The sequence below is a fragment of the Thamnophis elegans genome, chromosome Z, assembly GCF_009769535.1.
Source record: "Thamnophis elegans isolate rThaEle1 chromosome Z, rThaEle1.pri, whole genome shotgun sequence".
NCBI classification, from domain to species: Eukaryota; Metazoa; Chordata; class Lepidosauria; order Squamata; family Colubridae; genus Thamnophis; species Thamnophis elegans.
This window is the reverse complement of record NC_045558.1, coordinates 48,536,069-48,555,478: the sequence shown is the minus strand read 5'-3', so window position 1 is coordinate 48,555,478 and position 19,410 is coordinate 48,536,069. Positions and strand designations below refer to the sequence as shown.

At 32.8% G+C, this 19,410-nt stretch overlaps 1 protein-coding gene across 1 annotated transcript in view; it reads left to right on the top strand.

The window, feature by feature from the left end:
- TOP2B (DNA topoisomerase II beta) overlaps nucleotides 1-19,410 on the top strand; it is a 56,160-nt gene that overhangs the window by 20,884 nt on the left and 15,866 nt on the right. Inside the window, exons 10-26 of the mRNA XM_032235098.1 lie at nucleotides 1,291-1,392; nucleotides 1,548-1,685; nucleotides 2,351-2,489; nucleotides 2,835-2,992; nucleotides 3,088-3,213; nucleotides 4,229-4,339; nucleotides 4,996-5,101; nucleotides 5,376-5,485; nucleotides 8,644-8,736; nucleotides 8,811-8,925; nucleotides 11,911-12,032; nucleotides 12,406-12,554; nucleotides 13,579-13,810; nucleotides 16,297-16,431; nucleotides 16,515-16,715; nucleotides 18,701-18,896; nucleotides 19,010-19,101. Coding sequence (XP_032090989.1) covers nucleotides 1,291-1,392; nucleotides 1,548-1,685; nucleotides 2,351-2,489; nucleotides 2,835-2,992; nucleotides 3,088-3,213; nucleotides 4,229-4,339; nucleotides 4,996-5,101; nucleotides 5,376-5,485; nucleotides 8,644-8,736; nucleotides 8,811-8,925; nucleotides 11,911-12,032; nucleotides 12,406-12,554; nucleotides 13,579-13,810; nucleotides 16,297-16,431; nucleotides 16,515-16,715; nucleotides 18,701-18,896; nucleotides 19,010-19,101 — 2,325 coding nt within the window. The remainder of the gene's footprint in view (nucleotides 1-1,290; nucleotides 1,393-1,547; nucleotides 1,686-2,350; nucleotides 2,490-2,834; nucleotides 2,993-3,087; nucleotides 3,214-4,228; nucleotides 4,340-4,995; nucleotides 5,102-5,375; nucleotides 5,486-8,643; nucleotides 8,737-8,810; nucleotides 8,926-11,910; nucleotides 12,033-12,405; nucleotides 12,555-13,578; nucleotides 13,811-16,296; nucleotides 16,432-16,514; nucleotides 16,716-18,700; nucleotides 18,897-19,009; nucleotides 19,102-19,410) is intronic.

Genomic DNA, 19,410 nt, shown 5'->3' with positions numbered 1-19,410 from the left:
CCAATGACCGTGATCTGATATAATTTCCTTATCACAAGACCTATCACAAGACCCACTGATAATTCACAAGACCCTCACTTGGCACACCCAAACCTTAAGGCCTTATAAACAGAAGAACATTGACACTGACATCCCCTAAACTACACTGAAGATATTACCTAGCTTGGTAACAGAATGTTTGGAAACCAACCCACAACCTCGGAGAACGAACCTTCAACCTCATCCTACACCTGAGCTACAGATATTTTCCACTATTGCAAAACCTAGCACAATCTTTGAATTGGGATTAATGTACTTTGGATTTTTAATTTTATAAATTGTATTATATACACAACAATATAAAATGAAATGATAGAAAATCACTGGGCTAATTTTGATATTGCTCATATATACGCCTGAAACAAGTAATGGAAATATTTTAAAATAAGTTGTGAAAGTAATGTCAAACAGGTTATTGATTTCATATAAGCAAATGTAATAGTTACTGGATATGATTTGTAAAATATTGGCATCAGTATCAATATCTCCTACATGCCTTAGAATTATAATATGTTTGTATATAGCACATCATTTAATTATTTCTAAAACTGTTATTTGAATATTTTTGAGCAGACTGCTTAGAAAAATAGTTTGCCTTAAAAATTCTATTGTTAGTAATTTCTTAATCACAAGTCATCCAATTCAAAGATGCTGGTCAGCATATCAGATATTATATTTTCAGTATAATTGTTACTTTTCATTTTTTAATCTCATTAGTGATAAGTAGTTAAGATTGCAAAATTAGATTATTTTGGTATTACTGCAATTCTTGAGACATACCTTGGTATGGTAGTTGAGAGTATGACTTGTTGTATCACTTTCCGCATGAAGCCAGCTAGGTGACCATGGGCCAGGTTAGGAAAAATGTAATGGCAAACCATTTCATTAATTTTTGCCAAAAAAACCTGGGTTTTTAATTATACTGTATGATATTACAAAAATATTCCCAACATTAGTTTCTTCAATGTAGTTGTGAAGCTCTACTGTGCAGTTTATACTTTTAAAAATGAAAATATGTTCATATATGTGTGTACCACATATAAATTGTATATGTGGTACACACAGATAAATTAAAAAATACTTCAATATGAGAGTAGTAATATTCCTAATGTGTTCAGGATGTGTGGCATTCTTTTGATTATTTAATATTTCTTTGTTCCTACTGTGAAAATGTTTTCATTATTAGAAGTTCTAAAACACAATTTTGTTTTGTTATTGTTGCTAACTTTTTTTTTTTTTTTTTACCTTAAGGGAGGTAGGCATGTCGATTATGTGGTAGATCAAATTGTTGGAAAATTGATAGAGGTAGTAAAAAAAAAAAACAAAGCTGGTGTTTCAGTAAAACCATTCCAGGTAAGTTGATGTTCATATTTTGAAATAATTTCACAAAAAAAGATTGCTTCATTATTTCTATATCTTTGTTTTCTTATTTTCACTTGTGTGCATATTTATATATGTATATTTTGTATATATTTATTTATATATATATATATATATATTTTGAACAGGTAAAGAACCATATATGGGTTTTTATTAATTGTCTTATTGAAAATCCTTCTTTCGATTCTCAAACGAAAGAGAATATGACACTCCAACCGAAAAGTTTTGGGTCCAAATGTCAATTATCAGAAAAGTTTTTTAAAGCAGTAAGTATTTCATATTTATTTAATAACCATAATGATTTGAAGAATTATTGACCAATTTCTTTAAAGAAAGTAAAAACCCTGATGTGGTTTACATTTCAGAAACTATTCTTAATATGATTAAATAAAAAGTAATAAAAGAATAATGCTTTAATATTTGAAATGCATTTTCTTTTTAATTAACAAATACTGATGTTTATTAACTGTCTTGCAAAATGCTATCTAGTTTTGGGAATATAATACAAAATTCAGTTCATAAAATTTGTAGCTCTTTGAGTGGTATATGAAAGAGCCTGGTGACACAATGGTTAAAATGCAGTAGTGCAGGCTAACTCTGCTCAGAGCCAGGAGTTTGATCTTGACCGGCTCAAGGTTGACTCAGCCTTCAATCCTTCTGAGTTGGTAAAATGAAAACCCAGATCATTGAGGTCAATATGTTGACATTTATAAACTGCTCGGAGAGCGCTGTAAAGTACTGTGAAGTGTTATATAAGTTTAAGTGCTATTGCTGTTAATTGTGAGAATAAAAATAAGGAAATATCAAGCTGTGTAAAAAATAAACTCTGACATGCAATATTTTTAAAGAAAAAATGGATTTTAGTGCTTTGATATATTTTTAATGTAACTCTTTTTTGTAGTATTTTTAAATATGAATTCAATTTTTATAGGCTTCTAACTGTGGCATTGTAGAAAGTATACTGAATTGGGTGAAATTCAAGGCACAGATACAGCTGAACAAAAAATGTTCATCAGTGAAACATAGTAAAATTAAAGGCATTCCAAAACTTGATGATGCTAATGATGCTGGTAAGAGCTAACAATCACTTTTTATAACAATACAAATGCCTCCAAAGTTATTAATTAATGACTACGGACATGCTTCAGGTAAATATTCTTGCTAAGTTGAACGTATTTGTTGAAAATAGTATTTTTCAGCATAGGTGGATTAATACTGAACATAGTAGTTATACCATAGTTAAAGAGCCATGCTATCTAAAAAACAAATTCATGTCAGGTATCTGTATTTTTTTTAATAAAATGTTTTTTTCCTGAAAATGTGCTATTCTCTATTTTAAGAATTTAGGTTTGAACTGAAGATTACTTCAATCCCCTTACTTTGATTTTTTTTTGGCTCTTTTCATTATGTTGTAGGTGGCAAGCATTCTTTGGATTGTACATTAATTTTAACTGAGGGAGATTCTGCCAAATCTTTAGCTGTCTCTGGTTTAGGTGTTATTGGAAGAGATAGATATGGGGTATTTCCACTCAGGGGAAAAATTCTTAACGTTCGTGAGGCATCTCATAAACAGGTAAAATATGTCATTTAAAGAGTTGTTGAGTGCATAGATAATTATATGCATGTATTTACTAATATAGCTTGTTTTAATTCTATATTTCTACACAGATTATGGAAAATGCAGAAATTAATAACATTATAAAAATAGTTGGTCTACAATACAAGAAAAGTTATGAAGATCCAGAGTCTCTGAAAACATTAAGATATGGCAAAATTATGATTATGACTGATCAGGTCAGCTGAAATTCTAAAATTAAATATTTATCATGCAATCCCTTCTTTGCTTATAATCTTTCTTATTGCTTCTCATTTAAATTTACATTCTTTATTATCCTTCTGAGTTTGTTTAATTTACTGATATCTTTCTTGACAACCTGTGTACTTTATACTAATTGGTGACATTGATATTATTTTTATTTATTAAAATAAATATAATAAACAATTTTCCATTGATTTTATTTTTTGAATTGATTGATTCTGGATAGAAAGATTTCCAATCATTTTTAAGAAGATTTCCAATTTTCAGTTTTCGATTTTCAGTTTTTCAAAGTTTTTAATAGTTTATGTATTTAGTTTTCTGCCATTATTTTTTCTGATATATTTTCAGTTACACACTGTATTTTTAGCATTCATATTATATATTTTATTTTTTTAAAAAAGAAATTTGTATATGCTGCTTGAATCCTGTATTTATATAAAGAAAAAGCTGTACTTAAAGAGCCATGGTGGCGTAGTGGTTAGAATACAATATTGCAGACTGCCAACTGCCGGCAGTGCAATCCAGACTGGCTCAAGGTTGAATCAGCCTTCCATACTTCTGAGGTCGGTAAATTAGGACTCAGGTGGTTGGGGAGGGGGGCAATATGCTGACTCTGTAAATGGCTTAGACAGGGCTGAAAAGCATTATGAATCGGTATATAAATTTATATTGCTATTAAAACTGTAACATTCATTCAATTCTACATGACTTGCAGAAGAAATATTTATTTATATTTCTAAACTTTCCATAGATAGATAGATAGATAGATAGATAGATAGATAGATATAGAAATAATAGAATACTGTATAAGCATATTTATCTGAATATAGTCTAAGTAGCTTTCTAAGTAGTCATAGATATATAAATCTTAATTGAACTATTTAAATAGTAAAAATGGAATCATTTGTAAAAGTTATCCCCTGTGGTACAGTCATATTTTATTTTTATTCAGAATTCATTATATTTGGCCATTTTTCCATTTTTATTCAGGATCAAGATGGATCACATATTAAGGGTTTGCTTATCAATTTTATTCATCACAATTGGCCTTCACTTCTGAAACATGGTTTCCTTGAAGAATTTATTACTCCAATTGTAAAGGTAATTAGTATAGTCAATGTACATGCTATAACTAATAAACCTGAGGTAAATTTTATGTCATTTAATATTTGAAATGAAGCATGAATATAATATTTTCAATATTCAAGCATATTTCTTTACATTTAAGAATGATTCAAGATTTAAGAAAAGAACTTTTTTTCTTCAGCAAAAGTTGTATATAAAACATTTACCATTTATGTTTCCGACTTTGATTATATATCATGGACACAATCCTTTGTTGCCCAGAAATAAAGCTTTATATAAACTTGTTGCTTTTATTTCTTAGGATAATGTCAGAATTTATTATATGAAATAGCAATCTTTTAGAGAATCATTGAAAGTTTTGTATGACACTATTTCCACCTTCTCAAGTATTCTAATTTCTAACCTTCTCAAGTGTTCTAATTTCAACATCCAGTCCTTGAAAATCTTGAAATAAATTTATTATTCATTCTAATGACATGGCATATATGGCCAAGCATATGTACCTGTGAAATATTTTGAGCTGTATTTGGATTAACTTATTATAAGTCGAGGTTGTGTTAAGATGGCCCATATCATACTCGAAATAACCATAAAAAATATTATATGTAATCTTTATAAAACACAGGAAAAATTATGAACTACAATCTAATTGAATTTCTCTTTATTTAAAGGCAAGTAAAAATAAGCAGGAACTTTCCTTCTATAGTATTCCTGAATTTGATGAATGGAAAAAACATATGGAAAATCATAAAGCATGGAAAATAAAATACTACAAAGGTTTGTGCTGAACTCCTTTTCCCCTTCCTCAAAAATATTTTTAATCCAAAATGCACTTTAAAATGAATTAATTGAAATAGAAATTTAGTTGATTTGTCATTTACGATACTAATTAGATTAACATTTTAAAAATATTTATATAATCACTATTGGATTAATATTAAACTTTTGGCTGTACTTTTTAAGTCTTCCTGAGTGATTATTAAATTATTCTGTAATACATTGAGAAAAAAACTATAGTTTGACATGTCAAGCTTTTTTCCAATTGAACTAGGTTTAGGCACCAGCACTGCTAAAGAAGCAAAAGAATATTTTGCAGATATGGAAAGACATCGGATTTTATTTCGATATGCTGGTCCTGAAGATGATGCAGCCATTACATTGGTATATATCTGCTGAACATCTTTTTTTGTTATTTATAATTATTTACATTATTAAAACATATTGAAATCATTGTAATATCTGATTATTAAGCAATGTTATCTATGTTTATGTAGCAAAAATCTGTAAGAAACCACGGTAAAAGAAAACTTGATGAAGGTGATTTTCTAACCTTACAAAAATAAAATAAAATGTCTTAAGATTGATTCCTGCCACCTATAAAATTTCATGGGATGAGAAATTGTATTTGCATGTTGTCAATCTGTTTAAATTTAACAAATTAGGTAAAGGGAAAAATCTAAAAAATAAATCTTAAAAGAGCATTGCTTTGAATATGCCCAGAGGTCAGCTGTTATTGGTTCGCACTGGTTCTCCCAAACCGGATGTTAATTTTCTGAGTAGTTCAGAGAACCGGTTGTTGGAAGAAATCTTTTCCATTTTACAAGGCTAATCCTGCAAGGGAGGCAAGAAACAAAACATTCTGGTATGCCTGTATTTCTAGCCCATAAGTCCAATTTGTTTTAATTTTCTCTCATGATAATATGGCATAGTAACATGGCACCAATTGTAGAAAGTTAGCATCGACCCCTCTCCTAGAAGAATGAAATATTTTGAGAAATATTAAAAAGGAAGAATATATTTCCCTGAATGAAAAATTGAAAAACGTGTTCTTAGAAGGAGAAAACAGCCCCCACCTTCCTTAATAGTCCACAGAAGATGTCAGCACTTTAGAGATAAAGAGATAGATAGCTATATTCAAAGGCAAAAATTCCCCGAAGCAAGGTCTGAACAAAGGCAGAATGAGATTAGCCCTCACTCAAGATGTTAATTTTTTACATTTTATAGCCCAAATATGCCCACTCACTTTCAGGAGAGCTTAAATGACCTCTCTGCTAAAGAGTTTTACTTTATGAGCAAGAGTAACTTTGCTACTGATAGTTATCCTTGTATTTTAACTATTTTAATTCCTCAATGTGTTCTGGCAACCTGCTTGATGTGTAACTCTGGGTTGCAGGTGTTGCTGAGGAAAAGGAAGGTATTCAGACAAAATGGTTTAGTTTTCCATGATGGCTATGACTCATTGATCTTCAGTGTGTATTCCCCCCATTTCTAATGACTGTATTTAGGGCAGCTTTTTGCAAGCAAAGAAGTTTTTTGTATTTTTATACAGGTAAGCTTGTACAAAACAACAGTGACTTAAAACATATGGAATGGGCATTTAGTGACCATTCAAAGTTACAAGGGCACGGAAAAAAGTGACTTATGACCATTTTTCACACTTATGACCATTGCAGCATCCCCACGATCATGAGAGGGGGATTGAGGCGAAGCGCCCCTCGATATATGTGACTTTATCACACTTGTTCTTGTTCATAAATTATCTCCTTATTTTTAGATTTAGATATTTTAAATCTAAATAAAATTTAGATCCTGCTAAATGAAGATTATTTCAATACTGATATAGGTAATTACCATATTTTTTTGGCCTCTGCCTCCCAGCAATTTGCATTCTTGCAGCAAACAGCTTGATCAGCTTCAGTACAGCCTGATTTAGCACAAGCAGCTGATTGTCAGTGGGATCAGCCTCCCGGAATACCACCTATATGTCAACTTGTAAAACGTTTCCATGACTACTATCAAGTCGACATAAAAAAAGGGAGGAAGGGAGGAGAATTCCATGCATACCTTTGGCCAGAGTCAGGTTTCGTATTCCTACAGTTGGTGTGTGAAATGCACATGTTCATAGCCTGCCGTAGGCACCTTGTTGGTGGATGTGATTTATGACACAGACAGAGGGGAGGAGATACAGGGGTAAAGTTCAAACGCAATTAAGCAGGAATCAGTTTCGGCTCTACAGAAGAACATGCCAAAATGTTGATCCTAATAAATGAATGGATTTCTTTTGAACTTTGTCTCGAGGCTTGTAAATTAATTAGGTCATCCTTTGGAAACTTCACACTATCAGCTGTTCCAGGCTGTGGGAATCAGTGCCCTTCGTCACTGCCCCCTATCACCATCTCCGAGTGCCCCATTTTCAGCCTAGATGATCCCCATAACCCACCGCCAGGAACAGGGCAAAAATGGAACCCGTGGAGGCCAAAAATGGAACCCGTGGAGGCCAAAAATGGGGCATGCAGAGGCAGTGATAGGTGGTGGCAGCAATGGGTGGTGATTTCCATAGGCTGGAACAGCTGATAGGTAGTATTCCGGAAGGCCGATTCCACTGCAATCAGCTGCTTGTGCTAAATCAGGCTGTGCTGAAGCTGTTTGCGGTTTGATGCAAGGAAGCAAATTACTGGGAGGCAGAGGCAGATTTTTTTTCTTGTTTTGCTCCGCAAAAAGCTAGGTGCTTCTTACAGTCCATAACATCTTATAGTCTGAAAAATACAGTAGATGGATCTCTGAATGAATGTAGAGTGTTTTGTGCAGCAGAATAATGTTGTCATTCTAGTCCCAAATGTCTTGAATTTTTTCAAGAGGCAATTGGACTTTCTTGTTTTTCTTTGAAGATGTTTTGCTTCTCATCCAAGAAGCTTCTTCAGCTCTGATTGATTCAGTTACCTCTTGAAAAAGTACTTTTAGGGCAACCATGACCTGGATGACTGAGAAGCTCCATAGACTCGTTGCCATTCTAGCTTTATAATCTTAATTCTTGTCAACATAATGGAAAGTATGAGCAATATTTTTCCTGGGACTCAAGATTTAAAAATGTTTTTTAAAGGTGTTTTTCCTTTTAGTCCCTTTTCCTTTTACTATTTTTCTTTACTTGGAAAAAAAAGAGAATAATGAACAGCCATTTTCTCTTTTTTTATTTGGGAATAAAAATAAACTATAAACATTAATAAAGTATGGAAATTTAATTTAAATAATTACCACATATTTTAAATGTACAATTCATACACAGGATATTAAATTGCCTTCAAATTGGGACTTTTTTCTAAAAGAAATGTGCCATCTATTAACATATTTTGCAATGTAGCATGGAATAGATAGACACAATATTTTATGACCTCTGCTCATGTATACAGTTATTCAGTATGTAGCTTATAGTTATAAGCTATTTCTAGTTTATGTCATTGTTGGACCTTGATTAAAACTTGGTGTTTTATAGCCACTCTAATCTATTTTAAAGTCGTGAGCAATCTGTTATATTTTTGTAGGCCTTCAGTAAGAAAAAAATAGATGACAGAAAAGAATGGTTGACAAATTTCATGGAAGATAGAAGACAACGTCGGCTGCATGGATTACCAGAGGTAATGTTGGAATATTAAGGAGAAACAAATGATGTTATTTGTTACAAAGTAATAATAACTGTTATTTATTTTAGCAATTTCTGTATGGGACTGCAACAAAGCATCTCACTTATAATGACTTTATCAACAAGGAGCTGATTCTCTTTTCCAACTCAGATAACGAGCGATCCATCCCATCTCTTGTTGATGGTGAGTGCACTTTTATGATGTATAGTATCTTCTTTCTGTGATATAAATATGTAATTATACTGGAACATAGAATACTGTTGTTTGCATTTTTTCTGTTCTTTTTTCATTGTTAGCCTTCTATATAGAAGAAGCTTAGTTGCTTTAGCAATAGCAATAGCACTGCCCCTAAGTAGTTGACAATATTAGCATATTGCCGCCAACAATTTTTGTCCTCATTTTACCAACCTTCATTTTACCGTCTTTTTTACAAATGAAGTTATAATAAAACTACCCTTAAATTTGCTAACTTTATTATGGTATGTATCAGGAAATCAAACGCATAAATTTACAATTCCTTATATTTATTAGATAATTTTTGCTGCATTCATCATATATAAATTTACTTAGCTATTCTGATTAAATGTGCAGTTTAATTAAGTATCTCTTATTACACAGGTCTGCGACTAAAAAGCTGTTTGATTATTTTCATCTAATTTCCATGTATTTTGGTGTGCTGAAAACAAATAAAATATTGAAAAAACTTCTAGACGTCATGATTTGCCACAACATGCAAAATTGTCTTCAAATTTATCATTTTTTTTATTTTTGGTATTTTTTTATATTATGGGTTTTTAACCAAATTTAAAGTCCAAATTACTATTAATTAATTCACATAAGTGCATTTAAGATATAAAATGCCAAAAAAAACCTTAAAGGGTTTGTCAGAGTTATGTAAAAAAAATATAGCACTGTAAATCTGATGGTCAGCAATATATACATAAGCTAAGCAAGTTTTAAGTCTGTGCTTCTAATGGTAGAAGGGGTTAATCTTTCCTGACAAATCCAGTGGGAGGGTGATAGAGGGCAGATAGCAACATCTCCTGTCAGTGCAGGGGGCGTGGCCAGCACTGTGACGTCTTGTGTACAGACACAGAGCTGTTCTCTTCTGCATGCCACACTTGTGCACGAATCATCATCAGGTTTTTGGTTCTAGGCTGTTCACACTTTTTCATCGCAATTCATGTTAGCTCGTTATTCTTCAACCGTTATGTTATGGCTCTGCGAAATTTTATTAATTTGCCAGACAGTTTCTGTTTCATCTGTGGTGAATATACAGTGTTGAAGCAACAGCAGAATATTACAGACTTTGAAAAAAGTATATTTTGCATACTTTGGACTAAAAATTGGAGATCAAGATAAAGTTTGGGCGTCTCATAAAGTGTGCAAATGGTGTGTTGAGGATAAGAAAAAATCTTTCCGTTATGGGATTCCTATGGTATGGCGAGAGCAAAAGAACCATAGTGATGACTGTTACTTTTGTTCATGCAATGTGAAAGGGTTTAATTCCAAATGGAAGCATTCCATTTCATACCCCAATCTTCACTCAGCAATTCATCCCATTCCCCATGGCACAGATATATCAGTATCCAAGCCCCATGCTACCTTGGAAGAGATACCTAGCTCCGATGAAGGTGAAGTCATACCTGAACCAGATGATGAATCAAGTTCTGACTTTGAAGATGATACAAGACCAAAATTGTTTTCTCAGGAGGAGATGAATAATTTGGTAAGAAATTGAATCTTCCCAAAGATGCTGCTGAGTTACTCGGATCAAGACTGAAAAGCAGGAATTTATTGTTGTCAGGAGTGTCATCTTCATGGTTCAGATATCATGAAAAGAAGTTTGTTCCTTACTTCGCCCAGGAAGACAAGTTGGTTTATTGCATTGATGTTGAAGGTCTGATGGATCAATTTAAAATCCAATATGATTCAGAGCAATGGCGTCTTTTTATAGATTCTTCAAAAAGAAGTCTCAGAGCAGTTTTACTCCACAACGGTTTTTACGCTTCCATACCTGTAGGTCATTCCATACACTTGAAGGAAACCTACGAGAACTTGGAATTGGTTCTTTGTAAACTTAAATATGAAGACCATGGTTGTCAAGTGTGTAGGGACTTGAAGATCTTGTGCATGCTGCTCGGGCAACAAACTGAGTATACCAAATACCCTTGTTTTCTGTGTCTACGGGACAGTCGAGACCAACAAAATCACTGGACCAAGAAGAATTGGCAGCCGAGGGTGCTAACAGTCGGCAAAAAAATGTCCTCCAAGAAACTTTGGTACTTTCCCATAAAGTTCTTCTACCACCTCTCCACATAAAATTGGGATTGATGAAGCAATTCGTAAAATCACTTCCAAGAGATGGAGAATGCTTCAAATACTTGGTCACCAAGTTTCCATGCCTGTTGGAGGCAAAATTGAAGGAAGGTATTTTTGTCGGATCAGACATTAGAAGACTTATAGTTGATCAAGAGTTTGTCAATGACGGATCCTCAAAAAGAAGGGTGGGTTGCATTTAAAGAAGTTGTACAGAAACTTTTAGCAATAACAAAGATCCTCATTACAAAAAGATTGTCGGAAGAATGCTGAAAGCATTTCAAGCTTTAGGTTGTCTGGTGAGTTTGAAAGTGCATTTCCTCCAGTCCCACCTTGACTACTTTCCTGAAAATTTGGGAGCTGTGAGTGAGAAACAAGGTGAATGATTCCACCAAGACATTAAAGAGATGGAAAGGAGATACCAGGGAAAATAAAGCATTACAATGATGGCAGACTACTGTTGGATGATTCAGAGAGACATTCCAGATGCTACTCACAAGTGTAAATGCACCAAGAGGAGCCTCACAAGGAAGAAGAATTGAGTTTAGTGTGTGTAGGTGAGCTCATTTCAGTTCAAAAAAGGATTTTCATGAAAATATAAAATTAAAGTCTATTTCCATTTATTTTGAGGTATTGCCTTATTTAACATAATTACCTAAATTGTCAGGAAACGTGATGTCCTATGACAAAATGGAGGTCATTTTCGGATTCAGTGCACAAAAAAACATAAAGATTATGTGGAATAACAAAACAGCTCTCGAAAAAAGTTTTTTTGCAGACCTGTGTTATATTAATATTATTTTGAAAGAGTACAGTTTTGAATTTTTGAATTTTTTTGTTTTAATGAAGGCTTTAAACCAGGGCAGCGTAAAGTTTTGTATACTTGCTGTAAGAGAAATGATAAACGTGAAGTTAAAGTTGCTCAGTTGGCTGGTTCTGTGGCAGAAATGTCTGCTTATCACCATGGAGAGGTGGGTATAGAAATAAAAAAAGTATCCATTTTACCTTTATTATTTTGGAAGAATAATTTTGCAAAGCAAGGTAGACAAATTTGAAAAGTTAGATCTTTTTGCTTCACCTGTAGTAACTTTGAGAGAAAAAAATACTCCATTGAAATCCAAATTCATCATAACCATAATCATCATTAACATTGTTATTTGTAATGAATAATGTATAAAATGATAATAACTTGATAATAAATGTCTTTATTATGGAGTGGCAATTTATTCCTTTTTCTAGCCTTGTTAAATAGGCTAGATTAAGTGGTTTTCTCAGCAATTTACACTGATCATAATATCGGATTTTTCCTTTTGGTAGTAACATAACTTTAATATTTTCTTCTAGCAAGCTTTAATGATGACAATTGTCAATTTGGCTCAGAATTTTGTTGGAAGTAATAATGTCAGCTTGCTACAGCCTATTGGTCAGTTTGGTACTAGACTTCATGGTGGCAAGGATGCTGCAAGTCCTCGTTACATCTTCACCATGTTGAGGTAAAGTGTAATTCAAAACAGAAATCTAAATAATACAGAATTGGGAAGTATGTTATTGTGGAAGGCAACTAGAAAGAAATACATAAGTATTTCAATTCCTTACTCCAGAAGTATATTTTGGTCAACTCAATGGCTATAGGATAGAGCACAATGATGAAAATTGTCCTTCAGAAGTGTGGAAGAAACACAAAACCCATAATCTGCCAAAAAAACAAAAACAAAAATACACCTTGACTTAATTAGATATTTTTGTAAGAGAAAGGGAGAGCCAAGTTGGTGTAGTATAAAGCACCAGGTTAGAAATCAGAATGAATTATAGATTTGCCTTATTAGGCAGGAAGACTTTAGATCAATCACTGTTTTTCAGTCCTAGGAAAGAAACAATGACAAACCACTTCTGAAATGTTGCCAAGAAAACTACAGGATCCAGTTAAAACAATCATTAGGAGTCAACACTGACTTTAAGGGAGAGAGGGAGACAGAGAGATTTCAATTTATAAAGTAAAAAAAAAAATCATAGCTTTATTTACTATTCAGCTTTTGATTTTATAACTAAAATGTAAATACATTTAAGTCCTAATCCAAACCTATATCTTCACTTTCTTTCTAGACAATAATTCTGTCACCCCTGTACATCATGGCTTTTGTTTTATAGGGAGAAATTAGAATGAAAGGGAAAAAATGGAAGTGTTTAAGAATAAGTATGAATAATAGTGTCACATATGTATATATGTTTTATGTATGTATGTATGTATGTATGTATGTATGTATATACACACACACATACATGCATACATATATGTGCATATATATATATATACATACATACATACACACATACACACACACACACACACACACACACACACACACACTTTTTAATGAGATGGGAAGCTATGTAAATTTGCAAAATAAATAAATTGTATAATTTAATAAATTGTAATTTATACAGCAATTCAACTTAGCAAGTGATTGAATTACAAACCAAAATAACCTCAAAATTTTCTTTGTCTTTTCCTTAAAGCCCTTTAGCAAGATTACTTTTTCCTGCAGTAGATGATAATCTTCTTAAGTTCCTGTATGATGATAATCAGCGTGTGGAACCTGAATGGTACATTCCCATAATTCCTATGGTCCTAATAAATGGTGCTGAGGGCATCGGTACAGGATGGGCATGTAAGATTCCAAACTATGATACCAGAGAGATTGTGAACAATGTCAGACGAATGTTGGATGGATTGGATCCTCATCCTATGGTAATGCAATATTCACTGCAGATTAATGTAATATATTTTTTTTCATAAAGAGGCTAACTGTGGTTATTTACAGAGGGATAAATCAATGAATAAAAAATATGGTTACAAGAAGATGAGACTAAGAAAACTATTGAATATTTTAATAGTCTATGTGCAATGTTCCAATTAAGACAGAAATCAGAAAGCAAAAATCAACAGAGGCTTTAAGATTTCGTTAGAAGAGAAACAAATCTGGTTCACAATCGCAGTAAAGAAACTGTGGACAGAGAAAGACAAGTAAATCAGAAGAAATTGAGCAGCTAAAATCAGTGCAGTAAGATAATATTATTTGGTGCTTCTTTCATCAATTTTTGATTGACTAGTAATGGTTTAAAATCTTTTGTTGAGGACAGTTTGGCCTCATTTTTAAGTATAATTATAAAACAATTTACCTCTATTCATAAAAGTGTTAAATGCACAGAAATATTGCATTTATTTAGGATTTTCTCCTTAAGTTTTATTATATATTCTCCCAAAGTATGGACTTAGTATTTCGGATACTCAAACCATATCCAAAACATGGCATCGTTTTGAATGAACATGCAATTATCTATAGCCTGGAAAGCATTAGGATCAAATCCATCCTTTCCAATGCTTGCTTTTTCCATCCCATAGAGGAAAACCGTCATCTCCAATCTTAGTCCTACTTTCTGCAGGTGGTAGGATTTGGTTTTTTTTTTCTATTCAGACCTATTTAGGTAGAGACTTTAAGAAAAAGATGCAGAGAAGGGAGGGAAGGAGGAAGCAAGAAAACAAAATAATGAAGGAAAAGAGAGAGATAAAAATATAACCATAAACATTTCCTGTAGACCTGAGCTTTGTTCTTTTTAACAAAGAACAAAGAACCTTCAGTCACATGGAACATGGCGTGTAAAAGAAGCTGCAACAATCAGTACAAGCAGGAGAAATAGCTGACCTCCATTTGTTTTGCCCAAGAAATGGCTTGAGGAGAATTGTCGTTTTCGACTCCCTATCTTCCCTTTTTTTCCAAGCTGGAAAAACTGATACACATGCAGATGAATAATTCACTGGAAGCAGTGGTGTTGCTGGTTTTCCCACTGGAGAAGATCGGATTATATACCTTCTTATTCCTTCAAGATAGGAAAGGTCAGGAAATGAAATTATTAGGAATATTAGAATCTACTTTAATAATTGGACATTTTCCATTCTGTCAAAAGCTTTTTCTAGTTCAACTTACACCTAACATCCTCACATCAGAGTTGAATTTCTTTATCATGCTTTATATTTTCCCAGAGTATAAATCTCTTCTCTGTAAGGCTTTACATTCTCATTCTACTTCTCTTTTATTCAAACCAACATTCCATCCCAGATCTCTCTATTCAGCTCAGAAGTGGCAGTGAAGGTGCCCCTACTCTCTCTTCTTCTCCTTGATAATGACAAAGTAGCATGGCTGAACATACAGAACACATGTGACCAGATAAATCTATACAATCAATTTATACAATCAAATGAGAAATCACGTTCTCACCAACAGAAGAGGTGAACAGAAAGAATCTGTTTGTCAGATCAGGACAAGACGATGAAGACAACATCTTATAGACCCTAACATTTTCAGAGATTATTCAGTATGGGCTTTTACAGCAAAATAGCAATTGCACTTAGACCTGTATACCGCTTCACAGTGCTTTACAGACCTCTCTAACTGGTTTTACAGAGTCAGCATATTGCCCCCAACAATCTGGGTCCTCATTTTACCGACCTTGGGAGGATGGAAGGCTGAGTCAACCTTGAGCCTGGTGAGATTCGATCTGCCAAATTGCAGGCAGCCAGCAGGCAGCAGAAGTAGCCTGCAGTGCTGCATTCTAACTACTGCGCCACCTAGACTGCAACCATCAGCAATACTAAGAAAACTCTTCCTTGACATGCCCAATCAAGCATGAGAAAGACACTACAAGACTTGTGTTGAAATAATAAAATAAGAACACTCAACCAAAAACATACTCTGTTCAGCAAGCGGAATAACAGTTTTACTTTCCTACAATGCAACTCATACTTTTACCACACAAATATGTAATTTTGGATAATTTTCCTCAATAAATAAATGAACAACTATAATATTTTTATCCATTTGTTTAATTGGGTTCTGTTTATCTAGTTTTATGACTTTTTAAAATAAGATCACATTTTAGGTCATATTTATGCAAAAATATTGAAAAATAAAACTATCCTTTAAGCACCTGTGTATATACTCTGATTCACACTCACTTTTCTCCTTTCTCTGTGGTTATATACAACTTTGTTCATTTGTATAAAATAATTAATAGTATGAAGTTTCCTACAGAAATAACATGCCATTTCTATATAAATATTATTTTAACTTAAATACTGGTTTGATTTTAACTGAATGTTTTTGTTATCTACAATTATAAAAAATATATGAAACTTTTAAAGATGTGTATAATTAATGCATATTTTTAATATTGTAGCTTCCAAATTACAAAAACTTTAAAGGAGCAATCCAAGAACTTGGTCAAAATCAATATGTAGTGAGTGGAGAAATATTTGTGGTTGATAGGAACACGGTAGAAATTACAGAACTTCCAGTTCGAACATGGACTCAGGTAAATATTTTTGAGGCAATTTTAGACTTAAAATATGTCTACTATTTTCTTTGCATTTTATTTTCATTTTAATGTCTTTACAGGTTTACAAAGAACAAGTATTAGAACCAATGTTGAATGGGACTGAAAAAACACCAGCATTAATTTCTGATTACAAAGAATATCACACTGATACAACTGTGAAATTTGTTGTAAAAATGACAGAAGAAAAACTTGCTCAAGCAGAGGCTGCTGGACTCCACAAAGTTTTTAAGCTTCAAACAAGTTTAACTTGTAATTCTATGGTAACTTTCCTCTATGTTTGACCTTCAGACCAGTAGCTGTTTACCTTTTTTCAGTGTTACACTAGTAATAATATATTCTGTGCAGCACGTGACTAATGTTTATCTTTGTATATTTTATACAAAAAATAATATTCTCTCTTTGCTTCCATATTAAACTTTTTGTTCATACAGATGGACTAAACGTATTTGATAAAATAATATCACAGCTGTCCTAGGCTTCCAAAATGTGCATAGAAGAACATAGAACCCTTAGAAGCGTTACAAGGAATTCCTAAGGAACCTAGTTTTGGTTCCTTGTTGTGTTCTGTTCCTTGTGGTCTAGCTTCCTTGACTTTTCAAGATCAATTTCAGATTTCTTTGCCACTTTAAGTTATTATGGATTCTACGCTGCTGTGTTAAATCCAGTTGGATTTTATGAAGCCAAAACATCTTTCAAGCAATGTGCCAGAGTTATAGCTCTGCAAAATCAACTTAACTAGGCTGCACCATATATTCAGTGAACCCCCAAAATATTTTCTGCATTTTACTTCTACAATATTGTCCCCAAAACATCAAGAGCTTTTACTCTTGCTCACTATAATGTTTTCTGCTGTTCTCTTGGGGGAAAAAAGGGTGTATTAAAATTAGCTCAGTCCTTGTGGTGAGGGAAATTGAAACTATGGCTCATATTTCCTCATGTATAACACAATATCTGGGCAGGGCAAGCTAATTAGTCTTTCTAGGTGACCAGATGGTGGAAATTTCAGACAATGTAGTCTGATTCTCAGTCAGAGTTATAATTAAAAATGATGTTTACAAGTCTTCCAAGTGAGGTGATTCTAAGCCTTACTAGACTTACATGACCAACATATTTTCTCTTCCTTTCATCCCCCTTTCTCCTTTCCCTCACTTTTTTCTCCTTTTCTCCTTTTAAATATGCACATGCTACTTTCTGTTTTCTTTTGCTATTTCTTCGTTAAAGTTGGTTGGAATATAATGACCATAATGCTAACAAACCCAAGCAGGGCTACAGCAGATATTAGAATTAATATAATTTAGCAAAGCTTTACATTCTCATAGTGTTCTTTTTAAATTCCAGTATTACTTATAGCATTTTATTTGTTCTAACAATAAATTAGTTATTATAAAATAATTTCATGTTTATGTTATTCTATCAATATAACATTGTTTTTATTTCTATTTTAGCATATTTGTTATGTTATTAGTCTTATGCTGGTCTATGACTGCAATAAAATTGTTTGAATTTCTGTCCAAGTTGTGAAAAGATATTATTGAGAGATGGATAGTTACTGGGTTTTGCACTACTGGTTAATTTTGCTTATTACCATTCATTGGAAGATCATTCAAGGTTATGACACCACTGAATAAATGGTGGTTACAATTGGTCCTCAGATTACCAGTCCTCCCAGCACCTCCATAGCCATATGATTATGATTTGGGCATTTAGCAAATAGTTTTCACTTCTGAGTGGTTGCAGCACTCTGGGATTATGTAATTGCCAATTGCAGCCTCCCTTTCAGTTCCTCCAGAAAGTTAGTCCTGAAGCCAGTAGAGAAGGTGGCAAGTCACAGGACTACGACTTCCCTACCTGCACATTCTTCCCTGGACCTTTGCACACATGCCGGCCACAAGCAATAATATTGTAATACTATATGTAAATAAAATGACTGATTGTAAGTTAAAATCAAATGCTTATTTGACTTTAATTTAATATTTGATACTTTTGAAAAAATCAAAATTAAAAAAAACTTCGGGTATATTTAACATTCTTATTTAACATTCTTAATGCATTCTTATTAATTTCCCAAAAACCAGTTTTGTAAATTTCAGAAAAAACAAGTGAAATCTGATTTTTGAATTTAAAGCTGAGAAATTTTAAGACTTTAGTTTTCTATAATTATATTTTTTCTTTAGAAATAATAGCATTTAGTTAACATTATGGAATAATGGAAATAGTTTTTAATCATTTTTTTACATTTCTGCAGGTACTATTCGATCATATGGGCTGTCTGAAGAAATATGAAACTGTGCAAGATATCTTAAAAGAATTCTTTGACTTACGTTTAAATTATTATGGTTTGCGTAAGGAGTGGCTTGCAGGAATGTTAGGGGCAGAATCTACAAAGCTTAACAATCAAGCTCGCTTTATTTTAGAGAAAATACAAGGGAAAATTGCCATAGGTAAGAACAATACAGAATTAAAGGATATTGTAAAATTTATAATTTTCTCTTGAATTGATTATATATATAATATATATTTTTCATTGCAATCTCTTCCCCCCCCTTCCCCATAGAAAACAAATCAAAGAGAGATTTAATTCAGATGTTAGTCCAGAGAGGTTATGAATCTGACCCTGTCAAAGCCTGGAAGGAAGCTCAAGAAAAAGTAAGTCATAATACCACCATTGGTCTTTTTAATTTATTTGGTTGAGAAAATTACAGTCATGCATTTCAAAAGGATAAATACATTGATTTCTTCAGTATAGTTTAAAGAATTTAAAGAACGAGTTTAAGCCTAGGCAAATTGATTGTTTGGAAGAAATACTATTAATTATATAGAACTGAAGGCCCTTTTTAGAATTTTGTACAATGTATAAAAATTCAGTCCAAGTCACACTGTTACTTTTAACAATTGTATAGGTGTGATTAGCCTTTGAGATTTAGTTTTGCCTTGCCTGGGTGTAGCAGTCTTCAA